Here is a 17,778-nt window from a genome sequence, read left to right as displayed (position 1 = left end):
AATCGTATATGATGAATATTAGATCATTTAAGATAAACTGGATAAAGTGTTCACTTGTTATCATTGCGTTATGGCTTGGTGCTGGGGAGTGAAGAGCAGGGATGCTCCTGTCCCTTTAAGAACGAGCCGTCTGGGGTGGCGCTTTCCTCCGCAAAGGCTTCTTGATATTAATAGTGTTGGTGTCTTCAAACTGACGTAATGCTTGGAGTCTGAGGTCCTGTCAAGCGATAACATTTCTGATAAAGAACTGAGATCACTGCAAACTAACCCTCCTTTTCCATCCAGACTCAGGCGTTTTAAATATTATACACAGTCACCCTGATTCCACGTGCACAGGCGAGATTCGAAATCTTATATCCCCTCTAACAAAAAAATAATAATAGCCTACCCCGAGATCTACAAACAAACAACACAAAGACGGTTTATGGCTTACGCCAAAGCTCCACCATCTTTCAGACTGCAAAGACTATTGCAATTTAATCAACAGGTAAGGACAAAGCGAATCAATGCACGTTAGTAGTACGGAAGCGAGCAATTAGATGTGAATCTACAGTAGTACCAGAATGCTGATCGCTTTTAGCGAATGTTATGTAAGAGCTAAGGGATTTCATGAATCGGTTGTGAGCTACTTTGCTGTGAAAAAACAGCAGTGCTTCTCGGATTTCACATGGCATTTAGGTTTTGTTGGGTCAAACGCATGAGAAATTGAAATTGGCTACTTGCTAGAAGCAGAGGGGGTCACGTATTGAGAAGGAAGAATAACATGAGTTCCAGTAGGTTTGTGGCTTACTTTTTCCTTGCCATCTCATTTAATACTTTGATTTCAGGGTGTTGTAGCATTCGTTTAATTATTGTAAAAGCGCGACGCATTCTAGATAGGTGTTGGGGATAGAATAGAGCTATGGTTTTGAGAATATCTGTGACAATCTAATTTTATGCCTGCACACACACACACACACACACACACACTAATAAGACGATGATTTTATTTGGCGCATCGTGTGTTTCTGTTTTCATTGTTCGTAAAGAGAGCGCATGGTAGAGGTTATATTAAGTTACAATGTAGCCTAATTTATTGGGTTTCTGAAACGTTGTATTTATTTCGAAGTGTATTGTTGAAGTTTAATGATTAATGTCGAGAACTGAACAACGTTTTCCACTCAATTTATAAAACTTTCCGTAACTGTGATGTTCCTCAAAGATAAGAAAACGCGTAGGCATGGCAACACACTTGGGTCTGGAGAATATTTCAACTAACTACAATGAATGAGGCACAGTTAGGTTAGTTAAAATGCAAATTAAAGATATTTCACCAGTAACCTATTTTCTTAACTTTCCACATTGTATTCGTATGCGGTCGAAGTTTTGGTTGTTAGAATGTTCAAGTCGTGTTGTGATTTTGTTACAAACAAGTGTAACAAAGTGCTGGGAACTTTATCAATGACTGATCACTGGTTCATTATTAAAATGTCAGTATAGCAGGCCACTTGGAAAAGTGAGTAATTTCCATCTTCTTATCCATGTGGAGGGGATTAGGCTATATCTCAAAGGAGATGACACTGAGGTGCAATGTGTGTGCGTGTCTGTGGAACTCAGAAAGTTTAGACTAGCATGACTGGGCATCGTGATGAAGCAGCTCACTTTGCAGAAACTTAACTTAGCTTTTCATAATGTTATGATAAAGTGTTATAAAGATAATATATTTCTACCATTGTGATACCTGCTTCATTGGTTTAGTGAGGAGGTGAGGTAGTTTGGTTTGCTACTCTGCTGTTGGGGCAAAGTGCTGCTTTCAGAGGCATGTAAAACTTTCTTACTAGTTGTGCAAAACAGTTACACCATACTCTCAGTGTGTGTATAAACTTGATAGTTACATTGTAACCATGGACACTGTAGCAAATAACCTCCTAAAGGTCTGGACTTTTTCAAAGCATAACATTTTACTTTTAGACAATGTTTCTGTCTATCTAAACGTACTATTTTTCAGTTGGTAAGAAATATATATACATGTATTTTATCTGAGCACAACTCGAAATCACCAGCTTTTCAGCTTCACCTAAACTTGGTTTGTAGTTACATTGTTATGACGAAATGTATATATATATATTTTTTACATTACACAACATTCCCATGTTGGTTCCAGTAGATGCTTCGTACTCTTTCCTGTAAACTGTGAAACCAACCAACCAGCCTACATGGCAACATGTGTCAGGAAATGTCACTGCTTCTGTCTACAAAAGCCCTTTTGTCAGTGAAAGTTTTTTTAATGACGTGGCCAAAGCAAATCAAAGCTTTCCATCATTCGAAGAGGGTAGAGAGGTTAAGTTAAAACATAGTCTCAACAATGTATAACAATAGGATAGTTATTGTATTGGCTACCTGTATGTCTCTAGACCAATTATTTATGTCGTGCATATTCATAACAACTTAATAGTGACAACACACATGCATAAATTGTAATTGTTATACATAATATACATCAAAACATCTGGCCCGCAAAAATCCACTTCTCAAAGTCAACTTTGTCCTCACTGTAGCCTTGTACGTACTATTGAATCTGATTGATACATGAAGCACTTCGCAAATCCTTTATTAGGTTGACACTGTACGTATGTTTTGTCACAATAATCCATCGATATGAGCAGCCTCTCTTTAGCCTCATTTTCTTAGACAATTTTAGTTGAGCTTTTTAGTAATTTAGAGGATTATGGAAAATAAAAAAAGACTTAACATCAGTATTCTGTAGTCTTTACTATGCTATATACAGGGAGGGCTTCTTTCAAAAGTGATAGAAAATATCCAAATGGTTTAGTTTGATAAGAGCTGTTTGAAGTGACTGCTGAGGGTTGCATTTGATATACATGGATTTAGAGTTTGCACAACTTCTTCTAGGGTGATTTTTTTTCAGAATCGCTGTGAGGCCAGCCTCTCACTTTGCAGTGTCTCTTTGTACCACATTCTGAATGTAGGTGCTGCTGAATAATGTGTTATTAATGAAAAGGTACATCTTTTGAAGCCTCATGAAATAAAAAAAAGTTATGTGTAATATAAAAACTGCCGATGTCTTAAATCCTAAAGGACATGAGAGCAGATTAAACACATCTATGGCTCCCTGAAAAATTGTAGACATCGAAGATCCTAATGTAATTTGAGACGTAGGCTATTACAGAAATTAGGTAAAATAGTGATACATTTATTGATGAAGACTTATATTTGTTTTGTCGACTCAGGCACCCTTCATTGCCATTCAGCAAAGTTGTGTATTTTTCTGGAGGCGGTTGTATCTCAGTGAAAACATATTGAAAAACGAAAATCAGCCTTAGACATACTGTATAACATCTGTATAGTCATTTCTGACCGTTGTCTAGGAAACCCCCCTGATATATGATGTACTTAAATAGACACAAATAAAGGCCTGCTCACATATATTTTCTCACTTTGAATGTTGTTTTTGCTTTTAAAACATAAAGCGCTCTATGGAACACACTGGTCTACTGTCTCTTTAAATATTCAGTTGAATGCTTTTGCAAGTGGCTAGACACCTTCCCTGGTGGTTTGATACATGCAACAAGGAGAGGCAGGAAACTTTCGATTTTCTTTAACCATCTGACATAATTCTTACGTTTACTTTGAGAGGACAGACAGCAGTAATTGGTAGCCTTAAACACTTGTAATAACACCTTAGATTCACCCTGGCAAGCAAATATACTGAACAAAAATATAAACGCAACATGGAACAATTTCAAAGATTTTACTGAGTTACAGTTCATATAAGGAAATAGTCAATTGAAATACGTTCATTAGGCTCTAATCTATGGATTTCGCATGACTGGGAAATGAACATTAAATTCTCTGGCAACAGCTCTGGTGGACATTCCTGCAGTCAGCATGCCAATTGCATCTGTGGCATTGTGTTGTGTGGATTATCTTGGCAAAGGAGTAAGGCTCACTAACAGGGATGTAAACAAATTTGTGCACAACATTTGAGAAGAATAAGCTTTCTGTGCATATGAAACATTTCTGGGATCTTTTATTTCAGCTAATGAGACATGGGACCAACACTTTACACGTTGCGTTTATATTTTTGTTCAGTATATTTTGTTTTCCAGATTTGTGGGAAAATGGGCCCAGGGTTAGAGTAGCATACAATAGTTGTTGATACAGCTACTTTATATATATATATATATATACACATATTTTTTTTTTTAAGCCCTTCCCACTGTCAGTTGCTGATCCAAGACCTGTAACAGTTCATGTATTTCACACAACTGTTGCATTTAACAGATTTTTTTCCCCCCATATATTCTGAATAACAGGCTCTTAAAGGGCTAGAAAGTAGGCCTTGTTCTTGAGGCTAATTGGGCTCTGTGATGTGTTCACCTGTTAACGCAAGTCAGAATTATAACTACAGATAGCCTATAGGTAATTTCCCCAATGGAAAAGCTGCTCAATGTGCCTCCTCCAGTCATATGGGTGGGGGTGGCTTGTACTAAGCTCTGTATGCAGCAGTGGATTGAGGTGTGGTTTGGGAAGGTGCAGTGATGTGGGCCTAGACACTTTCTGTTTTATATTAGGGATAAAGAGGTCTACATTTCCAGACCTGCTGTCTGTGTCTGGTAGACGTTTATTGTAGGTTTAGATCAGGAATTTCCCTTTATTTGCCTCAATCACACAATGACCCTCACCTCTTTTCTACACCAGACTTAGAAATTGTGTTTGTTTGTGTTTTTATTTTAGGATTTCCATAATGCACTTTGGGCTAGCCAGCGTAGAAATTCCCTACCCATAACCCAGACACAGATATACATCCTCTGTAGCTCAATTGGTAGAGCATGGCACTTGTAACGCCAGGGTAGTGGGTTCGATCCCCGGGACCACCCATATGTAAAAATGTATGCGCACATGACTGTAAGTCGCTTTGGATAAAAGCGTCTGCTAAATGGCATATTATTATTAATATTTACCTATTGATTATGAGCTCTCCTCTCCTCTCCTCTCCTCTCCTCTCCCTCCTCTCCTCTCCTCTCCTCTCCTCTCCTCTCCTCTCCTCTCCTCTCCTCTCCTCTCCTCTCCTCTCCTCTCCTCTCCTCTCCTCTCCTATCTGGAACTCTGATGAGTCAGTTTATCCTCTGTGTTCATGATGTGTTAGTTCGTTTCTTAGCGTCTGTCTTATCAGGGTGTGTTATGTTTTTCCTTCTTCTCTCATTGTGGTTTAGTGGTCCCCTCTGTGTGATCTACTGTAGTGGGCACGGCATAAGCCATTATATTGTCTCAGACAGGTTAGACAGGATGAGTCGTCGAGAAGAGGGGGAGAAAATAGTGTTCCTCGAGAATGTTTGTTTTCCTGTTTCCAATTTGGCTTGCCAGAGGGCCTGTCGTACCGTTAGAGCTCCTATTCATTCATGAGGCCGACAGACTGGCAGTTTGATGATGCCTGCTGTTTGCTGCTTACACAACACAGGATTGACTCTGATTTGTAATGACCGCATTGTTAATTGTGTTTTTACTGATCATTGTTCTCTCTCTCTCGAAATCACATGGAAGGCAAAATGTCGGTCAGTACGGCCTTCATACGTTTGATGACTTTTTATAGCTTTTTAACTCATTCCAGTTTCCAAGCTATTGTTTTGAGATAACTTTTGAGGTCTACTTGCATGTTTGATGTGTATTTGTGGGATACGTTTTAAGGTACATGTAGGCTTTAAATAATATATTGTGTTGATTTCACTTTCTTTGTGCTTCCTTGATTTTTACGTGTGTTTTGCTTTGTTTTGAACGGATTGCAGAGAGAGAAGCGTTGTGACGTGTGCTGCACTGGAACCCAGGACTGCTATGACCTGTGACCTCTGAAGACACAAGTGGAAGAAGAGGGACAACTTTTAGAAACTTCGGAAAGACCCTGCCAACAACAACAACAACAAGACCAAAGAAAAGACAATGGAATAAAGTCATCTCCATCATGGACGTGGAATAAAGGATACCTCAGTCAAGAACCAGGCCAAGGACTCTGGATGTTGTTCCTAGTCTGATATCTCTCTCCCTGTGGAATCTGTGCTGATAATGCGCTAACCCAATGCTCAGCAGAGGTATGTTCTCTATTGTTGTAGGCCTCAAAATACACAGATTAGGCTTAGAAAAAATGAATGTTGTTTCTTTTCACGTGAACTTGAAATCGTGGCAAGTCAGCCGGAACCCAAAGTGAATAGGCCCAAAGTTATTAAGGATTGTGATGCTTTATTTGAATCTTTTCGAAAAAACCGAGTCACAGGCGGGGTTCTCAAAATATATTTTATTGAGCTGTAGTTTGATCCTCGTTGTTGTGGAGTTGTTTTGTTCGGCTCTATCGTTTTTAGCAGTTTTATGTTCTTAGCTGTGGAATATTCCAGCGTTTTGATCTGGTATTGAAGGCAGTACCATCTGTATTTGTAGAGCTTATTATGTGGAATGTTGTCTATATTGACTTAATGTTTTGACTGCCGCGGTTCCCGCCCCCTGGACCACACACATGCTTATGGTACTTTCTCCGTTCACTCTGCTCTTGTCTATATGGGTCAACTGACAGTTTTATTGTCTCTATCTTCACGATCTCATCCTTTACAAAACGTTCCAAGAGGTTGTCTTTATAAAGTAGGTTTCGACAGTGTTGTTGTAGCTTACTCATACTTAACGTGTATTCATACTGAGACACAACGTTTCAGGTGATTTTGTAGGGTAGGTAGGACAGAGTTACTGGCAGTACATAGAGGTAACAGTATTTCATGTTATTGACAGATGTAACAGGACTCGTACCTGAAGTTAATTTCACATACTGAGAAACAAAGTTTCAGGATATTTTGCAGGGTAGGTGGGAGTAAGTTACTGGCAGTACATAGCCTGTATAGCCTATGATAATATTGCATGTTATTGACAGATGCAACAGGAGTGCTGCTTTGCCTTTGCCATGAACTGCTGAGGAATAATTAATTATGAAGATAGATTAGTCTAATTAGATGTGACCCAACACCTGTCATTTTTCTTAACTGCTCAATTTGCCTCGCATTAAACAATGTGTCCTCATTTATGCCTGTCTTTTGTCAATGCTTGCATTGCCGTCGAGTGGCGCATTATCGCTCTTGATAAGGATACCACAATGTATTCAACATTGATGGTAATTATTCAATAATTGCAGTCTTTGTTTTTTGTCGCAAGGACTCAGTCATTTAGGCTGTTCCTTTCTAAATCCTCAACGTCAGTACAAGTGTTATGTTCTTTCCTGTGCATTGCACTATTGCACTGAAAAGCAATGAGCCAATAAGAAATCCAATAATCTCATTGTTTGGAAAGTGTCCACATAGTTGGCGGTTTGGACTTCTTAACAGTGGGTGACCTTAAATGACGTATCTCAAAATGTGTGCCATAGTTGAAAATTCTCTCTCCAGCCAGATCCGAATATTAAACGTGATAATGAACAGTTATTGCTAGATATTTTCTTTGTTAACGCTGCAGAAACGTACGGTTTTCTCCTGACTGTCTTGTGATTTCAGCAGATTTGTATAATGTTTCATATATGCTATCTTTTCCATCCAGACTACTCAAAACAGAAAATGTGTCTTGTACTTGAGAAACAACATTACCTCTGTGTTATAATGGGCTTAGCTTAAAGCTTTCAGTTGGTTCTAAGAGGTAAGGAGTGTGTTTCGTAGAGACAGCTGAGCTATTATTAACAACCAATGAAACGTGCATTCATTTGATCCACGTGTTTCGAGTATTATTCTCTTGATCAGCTCAGCCATTGAAAACATAGGCCCAAAGAAGACAACACAGATTGTTTTGAATACTTAATTTTATATTATTTACCCCATCCTACTTTTACCTTGGTATATGTTTATAAAAAGTGATTGGCTTGCATCTAGATGTTAGTCTAAAGTACGTGACCTGTATGTGGGACATCAGGTATGGGTCAGGTGGTTAGTGGATTCTTTTGACATATTATCTGAGCTGATTCAGATTACTGAGTAGGAAGTCATCATCCGGATAGATGTCTGAGCGGAGGCTTGTTGCATAGTGATATGTTTTAGTAATCATTCTATGATATTAATGTTATATTAATTACAGGAATACTGACGGATGTTTTAGAACGCAGGCGATTTTAGCGGACCAACAACGTGAATACGCTACAACACGCCTTAAGCACTGTAGTTGGAGTGGTTGCCAGTGAGTTTCATTCTGGCCTATTTTGAACTCAGACTACATCACACAAACAAACGCTTCACATTAAGCTTTAAACCATGATACGGCCTCAACCTGAGAAATTAGCTGTTGCCGTATTTTTTTGGGGCCCTTTTTCTGAAGGATAGCAGATTTGGGGGGGAGTTAAGCATCAGGAGTACTAGGCTCATTAAATGCAGCCTTGATTTGTGTAATCCTTGTGAATATTATAAAGATAAGGTAAGTCGTCAGCACAGTGTGTCTGTAGGAACAAGCCCCAGTGATACAGTATATGTGTTTTGAAGGACGCGCTGTGCCTATAAGGCTTATTTAAAAGTCTAAAGACGAGAACAGTTTTCACGGTTTTCCGGTGTCTGGATAAATATTTCTCGTTGGGTGGTTCTGCTGTTGCTACTCTATGGCATCTCAGCCAACTGCTGTAGCTCTCTCGTGTCCTCAGCGTTTTCTTCAACCTAAAGTACATGGTCCCATTTCAGGCCATTTTTCCCTCATGTAACATTTGTGCATTTTTTAAACCCCTTAAATTCTAGTCAGGTATAGTATTTTTTTCTACACAATGTAAGGCAGCTGAGCTTTGGATGTCCATTGTTCTTGGTTCGAGGCTTAAAAGTATTTTTGACCGCTTCATACCACAGAGAATTTTCTCCATATGTCACAGAACACGATGGAAATCACACCTGTGTAATTTGGAACATGTAGTAATTGGGAAATATTATTTTCATTACTCAGAGCAAGATGATTGTCTCTTTGACTGCTGAGTAGAATTGAAACTCTGGGCGGCCATCTTTGTCTCTCTGTCACTTCGCAGCGTTATCCAACATCACCAAGTGAAGCAATTATGAACCGCAGCAAGAACACTGACTTGTACCCCGCATGTGGTTGTAGTTGAAATGATGTCTTCTGAAAGAAAAGTGCCATTAAAGCTCAGATACATCTGTATGATTGTCAAACACTTGCCTGCCAACAATACTTAGCACCTCTGAACAGTGTCGGTCAGTCAATCACTTTTGTGTTCACACAGCAAAGACCTTGGAAGTCGTCAGCCACTCAGCCTTGTTAAAGAGTAACTTTCATGAAATAATAGTTTTTTCCATCTAAAACCAAATGTTTTAGGCATAGTTATAGTGAAACACATAACTTCTGGTCTTCATTTTGACGATTTGTTGCAAAAGTATCTATTTTGGTATTTTAATAGTAAATCGAACTATTTTTGCCCGTAGCGGTTCAACTCTACCATTGAAATCGTGATGTTGAGGCACCTTGAGAAGGTACCGCTATGTCATCTCAAGGGAGGGGTCCGGTATGAAATACACTCCCTTCTAGATGTGCTGGGTGGTACCACCTCAAGGCTTACTATAAAAGCAGGTGAAAGCGTGCCTTATTTTACAATGGCCTTGGTAAATGGAGTGTGCCATTATATTTTGCATGATGTTTCCTTTACTAGATTACTGACCAAATTCAACGTTTTTGCTTACCGTTTCTATGTGCTTTTTACGAAGAAGAAAAAAACATGTAGGCTATGAGGATAATATGTTTATATTTGTAGCTACATCGTAACAAGAAATAGATGACAATGGTGGTCATGTCAAGTCGTTGTATTTTTTCCCAAACACTATGAATGATTGGTAGCGCAGTTCGCTAAGACAGTTTGCTCATAGTTCAATAGTTGTGAGTTCTAATTTACAATATTCATTCCGTGCCCACACACTTTTAATTCTGAAAAGTGAAAGCATAGCTGTGAAGGGGGGTCGCCCTGGTAGTAGTTGTAGGTTTTTATAGAGAACCCAAGACCAATCTGTGAGTTACATTGACCATTGGAAAAATAGCTACAGGGTAAATACTGCAATACGGGTTGGATTAAATTGGGTGATCAAGGTGATGATTGCACTTTTTTTCCCAACACGGTACTGCAATAAATGTGAGCCCACATAAAAAAGAAAAAAATATTTGCACCCCATGGGGGATTCGAACTTAAACTGCAAGTGGCAATAGATGTCAGGAACTCATCATCTTACTACTGGGTCAACTGTCCAGAGCTGTATTTGCTCGCGATGCACATCATTTTATTATCAGAGCGTGCCAGTGGACTTCTGGTAAGTACGCTTTAGTGAGAAAGTGTTGGGATCAGGTACAACTACGTTTACCCACCCCCACAATGAATATTTATGAGCAGTTACCCCCACCCACAACTTCTCACCTGAATGCATTTTTTTTTTTTTGATTGAAGGGGTTGGGCAAAGGCTGAAATTGGGGTTGAGTTACCCTTTAATTAGAAGGTGGTAGTAGAGTTGTTTGCCAATGCATATCAATGCATATTGCTTATGGTTTAGAGATTCCAAGCTATCTGCGCTAATGTTGCTATTTTGTAGAAATCCCTTGTTGTTACTCGCCAGATGGCCACAGCTAGATACTGTAACTACCTAGCAAGATGACAAAGAAAAAATTCAATTCAAATCCATTATCCCATACTGCCAGTGCCAGCCCATAGCCAAATGTTTGGCTAGCTAGCTAATGTTAGCATATTCGCTAGCTAGCACAACATAGCTAGCTAAGGACACTGCACTAACTCAGCAGCTAACACAGGCAACTGTTTCATGGAAACGAGATAATCCATGGTGATTTAATTATAATGTCAATACTAGCTACAGTGGTTAGCAAGCATGAAGGAAGTATTCAGTGTTGTGTGCATTGTGTCTGTGCACTTAGCTAGCAACCATCCCATAGCCTACATTGCATATGAAGTGTGAACGGCTCATCCGTAGATGTACATTTTTTCCTTTTTTTTTTGTTGGCTCCCCACGTGGGCGTTCGTGCTCTCTGATTGGCTCAAAGTCAAGTTGTTGGCCACTGACAAGCATCTCTATTCTACAAGTACAATCGGTAAGTTCGTCACTAACGGGTAGGTGCACGGCAGGTAGCACTTTTGTTCTAACAAGAGAAGGAACTGTGATAAGTACCTATCGGCAGTCTATCGGCAGTGAGATTCTCAGTGTGTTTAATGCCTTAGAGTTGTAGAAGGGGTGGCGTGAACCTGCTCATTAAGGAAGGAAAGGTTGAACGCTGGTGGCTGATTACACCGTGATCTCCCCCTTGTTCCCATGCACCTTATTGCAATAACCCTGAACCCCACTGAACCAATCTGATTAGTTTGAGAACAAGAAAGGATCCTGGGTCATTTTCAGAATGCTAAACAAGGGAGCGATTCATTCTCTTGTGGCGTTAAAAAATAAATGGGTAAGTGCAGGCCTGCCTGTTGTTTTTAGTGGATTGCTTCCACAAGGCCTGCACCATATTGTGGCGGAAACAAGGCCCCAAAAGGGGCAAAGAAAAAAGGGTTCCGGGCGCTACAGTGAAGCTGCAAAAACAAAGCGTCTTGAGTCAAACCCACTTCAATTAAAGAATACGTTTTTTTTTGCGTCTAAATGCAGATGCAAAAAAGCCAGCCTTGACTAAATGGTCCCGACCACATTGTTCACACACAGGAGGCATCTGGTCAGGATCAGCCCAGGAACAGTATTGAGCCGCTGGGCCACAACTCCAGACTGTACATTGTTGAGGAATTCTGCGTTGCCAGGCTATTTTTGGTGGGGCTCCATTTCAGGTTGCCAGGTGACAGAGATTGCATTCCTTCCTTGTTAAATGACTACCCATGATCCTCCAGGTATCCTACCCCGTTGGTCACTACTGGAATGTCATGCGGACAGTAGTAGCCTGATGGGAAAATGTAACTTGTTAAATACTGACCTGGTGCAGTTGAATTTACGTGCGTCCAAAGGCAATTCTCTTCACTTGCCAAAGCAATTAAGAACCGTAAACACTCTCTTTCCTGGTGGGGTTGCTTCCCCAAACACTCCAAATTATCCCCCCAGTCTTCTCTCCACAGAAAGGCCAATTCACAAATCTAGGTGTTGCCACAACATGGGGGAAGACAAGCATTACGTTTGACAATAACCTACCTGGTTGAAAAGCCTTCTTTCTTTTGCTAATTGAAGGTTTGGGGTAGAGGAAGCTATTCTGAGTCTGTCGGGGTAGTTACTGTATGTCCGGCTAGTAAACTCAGAAGCAGTCTGAGTCCTCTCCCTTTACATTAGGGGTTATTATCACTCTCCCTTTACATTAGGGGTTATTAACCCTCTCCCTTTACATTAGGGGTTATTATCCCTCTCCCTTTACATTAGGGGTTATTAACCCTCTCCCTTTACATTAGGGGTTATTATCCCTCTCCCTTTACATTAGGGGTTATTATCCCTCTCCCTTTACATTAGGGGTTATTATCCATTTACATTAGGGGTTATTATCCCTCTCCCTTTACATTAGGGGTTATTATCCCTTTACATTAGGGGTTATTATCCCTCTCCCTTTACATTAGGGGTTATTATCCCTCTGCCTTTACATTAGGGGTTATTATCCCTTTACATTAGGGGATATTATCCCTCTCCCTTTACATTAGGGGTTATTATCCTTTTACATTAGGGGATATTATCCCTCTCCCTTTACATTGGGGGTTATTATCCCTTTACATGAGGGGTTATTATCCCTTTACATGAGGGGTTATTATCCATTTACATTAGGGGTTCTCTTTTTACATTAGGGGTTATTATCCCTCTCCCTTTACATTAGGGGTTATTATCCCTCTCCCTTTACATTATGGGTTATTAACCCTCTCCCTTTACATTAGGGGTTATTATCCCTCTCCCTTTACATTAGGGGTTAATATCCCTCTCCCTTTACATTAGGGGTTATTATACCTTTACATTAGGGGTTATTATCCCTCTCCCTTTACATTAGGGGTTATTATCCCTTTACATTAGGGGTTATTATCCCTCTCCCTTTACATTAGGGGTTATTATCCCTTTACATTAGGGGTTATTATCCCTCTCCCTTTACATTAGGGGTTATTATCCCTTTACATTAGGGGTTATTATCCCTCTGCCTTTACATTAGGGGTTATTATCCCTTTACATTAGGGGATATTATCCCTCTCCCTTTACATTGGGGGTTATTATCCCTTTACATTAGGGGTTATTATCCCTTTACATGAGGGGTTATTATCCATTTACATTAGGGGTTCTCTTTTTACATTAGGGGTTATTATCCCTATCCTTTACATTAGGGGTTATTATCCCTCTCCCTTTACATTAGGGGTTATTATCCCTTTACATTAGGGGTTATTATCCCTCTCCATTTACATTAGGGGTTATTATCCTATTACATTAGGGGTTATTATCCCTCTCCCTTTACATTATGGGTTATTATCCCTTTACATTAGGGGTTATTATCCCTCTCCATTTACATTAGGGGTTATTATCCCTTTACATTAGGGGTTATTATCCCTCTCCCTTTACATTAGGGGTTATTATCCCTTTACAATAGGGGTTATTGTCCCTCTCCCTTTACATTAGGGGTTATTATCCCTCTCCCTTTACATGAGGGGTTATTATCCCTTTACATGAGGGGTTATTATCCATTTACATTAGGGGTTCTCTTTTTACTTACGTCAGGGGTTATTGTCCCTCTCCCTTTACATTAGGGGTTATTATCCCTCTCCATTTACATTAGAGGTTATTATCCTATTATATTAGGGGTTATTATCCCTCTCCCTTTACATTAGGGGTTATTATCCCTTTACATTAGGGGTTATTATCCCTCTCCATTTACATTAGGGGTTATTATCCCTTTACATTAGGGGTTATTATCCCTCTCCCTTTACATTAGGGGTTATTATCCCTTTACATTAGGGGTTATTATCCCTCTCCATTTACATTAGGGGTTATTATCCCTTTACATTAGGGGTTATTATCCCTTTACATTAGGGGTTATTATCCCTTTACATTAGGGGTTATTATCCCTCTCCATTAGGGGTTATTATCCCTTTACATTAGGGGTTATTATCCCTCTCCATTAGGGGTTATTATCCCTTTACATTAGGGGTTATTATCCCTTTACATTAGGGGTTATTATCCCTCTCCATTTACATTAGGGGTTATTATCCTATTACATTAGGGGTTATTATCCCTCTCCCTTTACATTAGGGGTTATTATCCCTTTACATTAGGGGTTATTATCCCTCTCCCTTTACATTAGGGGTTATTATCCCTCTCCATTTACATTAGGGGTTATTATCCCTTTACATTAGGGGTTATTATCCCTCTCCCTTTACATTAGGGGTTATTATCCCTTTACATTAGGGGTTATTATCCCTCTGCCTTTACATTAGGGGTTATTATCCCTCTCCCTTTACATTATGGGTTATTATTAATCTCCCTTTACATTATGGGTTATTATTAATCTCCCTTTACATTAGGGGTTATTATCCATTTACATTAGGGGTTATTATCCCTCTCCCTTTACATTAGGCATTATTATCCCTTTACATTAGGGGTTATTATCCTTTTACATTAGGGGTTATTATTCATCTCCCTTTACATGAGGGATTATTATCCAGATGGAGTGTGTATCAATCTGGATTGTCTGCTGCAGTTTTCTCAGTGTGTTGTATCACGATTACAGACAGTCCTTGACAACGGGCCTTAGCTGTATTTAGGAGGATTGTAGAACCCACAGGGAAGTTTCAAAGACTCACAGATACCTGAACCCCTGAACCGCATTAGGTGTTAGAGACAGGTGATGCTCTATATTTCTCTGCCTCAAACTACACTACATGACCAAAAGTATGTGGACACCTGCTCATCAAACATCTAATTCCAAAATCATGGGCATTAATATGGAGTTGGTCCCCCCCCCTTTGCTGCTATAACAGCCTCCACTCTTCTAGGGAGGCTTTCCACTAGATGTTAGAACATTGCTGCGGGGACTTGCTTTCATTCAGCCACAAGAGCATTAGTGAGGTCGGGCACTGATTTGGGCGATTAGGCCTGGCTCACAGTCAGCGTTTCAATTCATCCCAAAGGTGTTTGATGGGGTTGAGGTCAGGGCTCTGTGCAGGCCAGTCAAGTTCTTCCACACCGATCTCGACAAACCATTTCTGTATGGACCTCGCTTTGTGCACGGGGGCATTGTCATGCTGAAACAAGAAAGGGCCTTCCCCAAACTGTTGCCACAAAGTTGGAAGCACAGAATCGTCTAGAATGTCATTGTATGCTGTAGCGTTAATATTTCCCTTCACTGGAACTAAGGGGCCTAGCCCGAACCATGAAAAACAGCCCCAGACCATTATTCCTCCATCAAACTTTACAGTTGGCACTATGCATTCGGGCAGGTAGTGTTCTCCTGGCATCCGCCAAACCCAGATTCGTCCGTCAGACTGCCAGATGGTGAAGCATGATTCATCACTCCAGAGATTGCGTTTCCACTGCTCCAGAGTCCAATGGCGGTGAGCTTTACACCACTCCAGCCGACTCTTGGCATTGCGCATGGTGATCTTAGGCTTGTGTGCGGCTGCTCGGCCATGGAAACCCATTTCATGAAGCACCCTACGAACAGTTCTTGTGCTAACGTTGCTTCCAGAGGCATTTTGGAACTCGGTAGTGAGTGTTGCAACCGAGGACAGACGATTTTTACACGCTACGCGCTTCAGCACATGGCGGTCCCATTCTGTGAGCTTGTGTGGCCCACCACTTCGTTGCTGAGCCGTTGTTGCTCCTAGATGTTTCCACTTCACAATTACAGCACTTACAGTTGACCGGGGCAGCTCTAGCAGGGCAGAAATCTTACGAACTGACTTGTTGGAAAGGTGGCATACTATGACGTTGCCACGTTGAAAGTCACTGAGCTCTTTAGTAAGGCCATTCTACTGCTGCCAATGTTTGTCTATGGAAATTGCATGGCTGTGTGTTCGATTTGATACACCTGTCAAAAACGGTTGTGGCTGAAATAGCCGAATCCACTAATTTGAAGGGGTGTCCACATACTTTTGTATATAGTGTACCTTGGGTGGACAGACAAACATGACTAATCAGAACAAATACGAGTCACGTCAGACAGTAATGGAGGTTATTAGAGGTTAAATAAGGTACTGTAAATAATTTAATGTCGCAAACCATTTCTTAGTTATGATAGAAACATGTTATATTTGTGGTGGTGGTTGTTGGCTTATCATCCTGATAAGGAGCTACAGTATGAAGCTTTATCAAACTTCTTAGTGAAACAAAAACGTGACAACTTTTATATGTGGATTCTGAATATGAGTAGTACACTATGTACAGTTTAGTACTGATATAGAGCAGACCTGTAGTAGTTTATAGAGCAGACCTGTAGTAGTTTATAGAGCAGACCTGTAGTAGTTTATAGAGCAGACCTGTAGTAGTTTATAGAGCAGACCTGTAGTAGTTTATAGAGCAGACCTGTAGTAGTTTATAGAGCAGACCTGTAGTAGTTTATAGAGCAGACCTGTAGTAGTTTATAGAGCAGACCTGTAGTAGTTTATAGAGCAGACCTGTAGTAGTTTATAGAGCAGACCTGTAGTAGTTTATTAGAGCAGACCTGTAGTAGTTTAATACTGTATAGAGCAGACCTGTAGTAGTTTATAGAGCAGACCTGTAGTAGTTTATAGAGCAGACCTGTAGTAGTTTATAGAGCAGACCTGTAGTAGTTTATAGAGCAGACCTGTAGTAGTTTAATACTGATATAGAGCAGACCTGTAGTAGTTTATAGAGCAGACCTGTAGTAGTTTATAGAGCAGACCTGTAGTAGTTTATAGAGCAGACCCTGTAGTAGTTTATAGAGCAGACCCGTAGTAGTTTATAGAGCAGACCTGTAGTAGTTTATAGAGCAGACCTGTAGTAGTTTATAGAGCAGACCTGTAGTAGTTTAATACTGATATAGAGCAGACCTGTAGTAGTTTATAGAGCAGACCTGTAGTAGTTTATAGAGCAGACCTGTAGTAGTTTATAGAGCAGACCTGTAGTAGTTTGTAGAGCAGACCCTGTAGTAGTTTATAGAGCAGACCTGTAGTAGTTTATAGAGCAGACCTGTAGTAGTTTATAGAGCAGACCTGTAGTAGTTTATAGAGCAGACCTGTAGTAGTTTATAGAGCAGACCTGTAGTAGTTTATAGAGCAGACCTGTAGTAGTTTATAGAGCAGACCTGTAGTAGTTTATAGAGCAGACCTGTAGTAGTTTATAGAGCAGACCTGTAGTAGTTTATAGAGCAGACCTGTAGTAGTTTATAGAGCAGACCTGTAGTAGTTTAATACTGATATAGAGCAGACCTGTAGTAGTTTAATACTAATATAGAGCAGACCTGTAGTAGTTTATAGAGCAGACCTGTAGTAGTTTATAGAGCAGACCTGTAGTAGTTTATAGAGCAGACCTGTAGTAGTTTATAGAGCAGACCTGTAGTAGTTTATAGAGCAGACCTGTAGTAGTTTATAGAGCAGACCTGTAGTAGTTTAATACTGATATAGAGCAGACCTGTAGTAGTTTATAGAGCAGACCTGTAGTAGTTTATAGAGCAGACCTGTAGTAGTTTAATACTAATATAGAGCAGACCTGTAGTAGTTTATAGAGCAGACCTGTAGTAGTTTATAGAGCAGACCTGTAGTAGTTTATACAGCAGACCTGTAGTAGTTTATAGAGCAGACCTGTAGTAGTTTATAGAGCAGACCCTGTA

General features: G+C 40.1%; 1 protein-coding gene across 1 annotated transcript in view; it reads left to right on the top strand.

Annotated features, from left to right (window-relative positions):
- Positions 1-207: 207 nt before the first annotated feature.
- Positions 208-17,778, top strand: part of LOC121585807 (zinc finger transcription factor Trps1-like) — a 192,799-nt gene continuing 175,228 nt past the window's right edge. Inside the window, exons 1-2 of the mRNA XM_045226583.1 lie at positions 208-487; positions 5,787-6,086. Of these exons, the coding sequence (XP_045082518.1) occupies positions 6,074-6,086 (13 nt within the window). The 5' untranslated portion in view covers positions 208-487; positions 5,787-6,073. The remainder of the gene's footprint in view (positions 488-5,786; positions 6,087-17,778) is intronic.

Source organism: Coregonus clupeaformis, chromosome 17 (assembly GCF_020615455.1).
Source record: "Coregonus clupeaformis isolate EN_2021a chromosome 17, ASM2061545v1, whole genome shotgun sequence".
NCBI lineage: Eukaryota > Metazoa > Chordata > Actinopteri > Salmoniformes > Salmonidae > Coregonus > Coregonus clupeaformis.
Note: the sequence above shows the minus strand (reverse complement) of the source record. Positions and strands in the feature narration are given on the sequence as shown.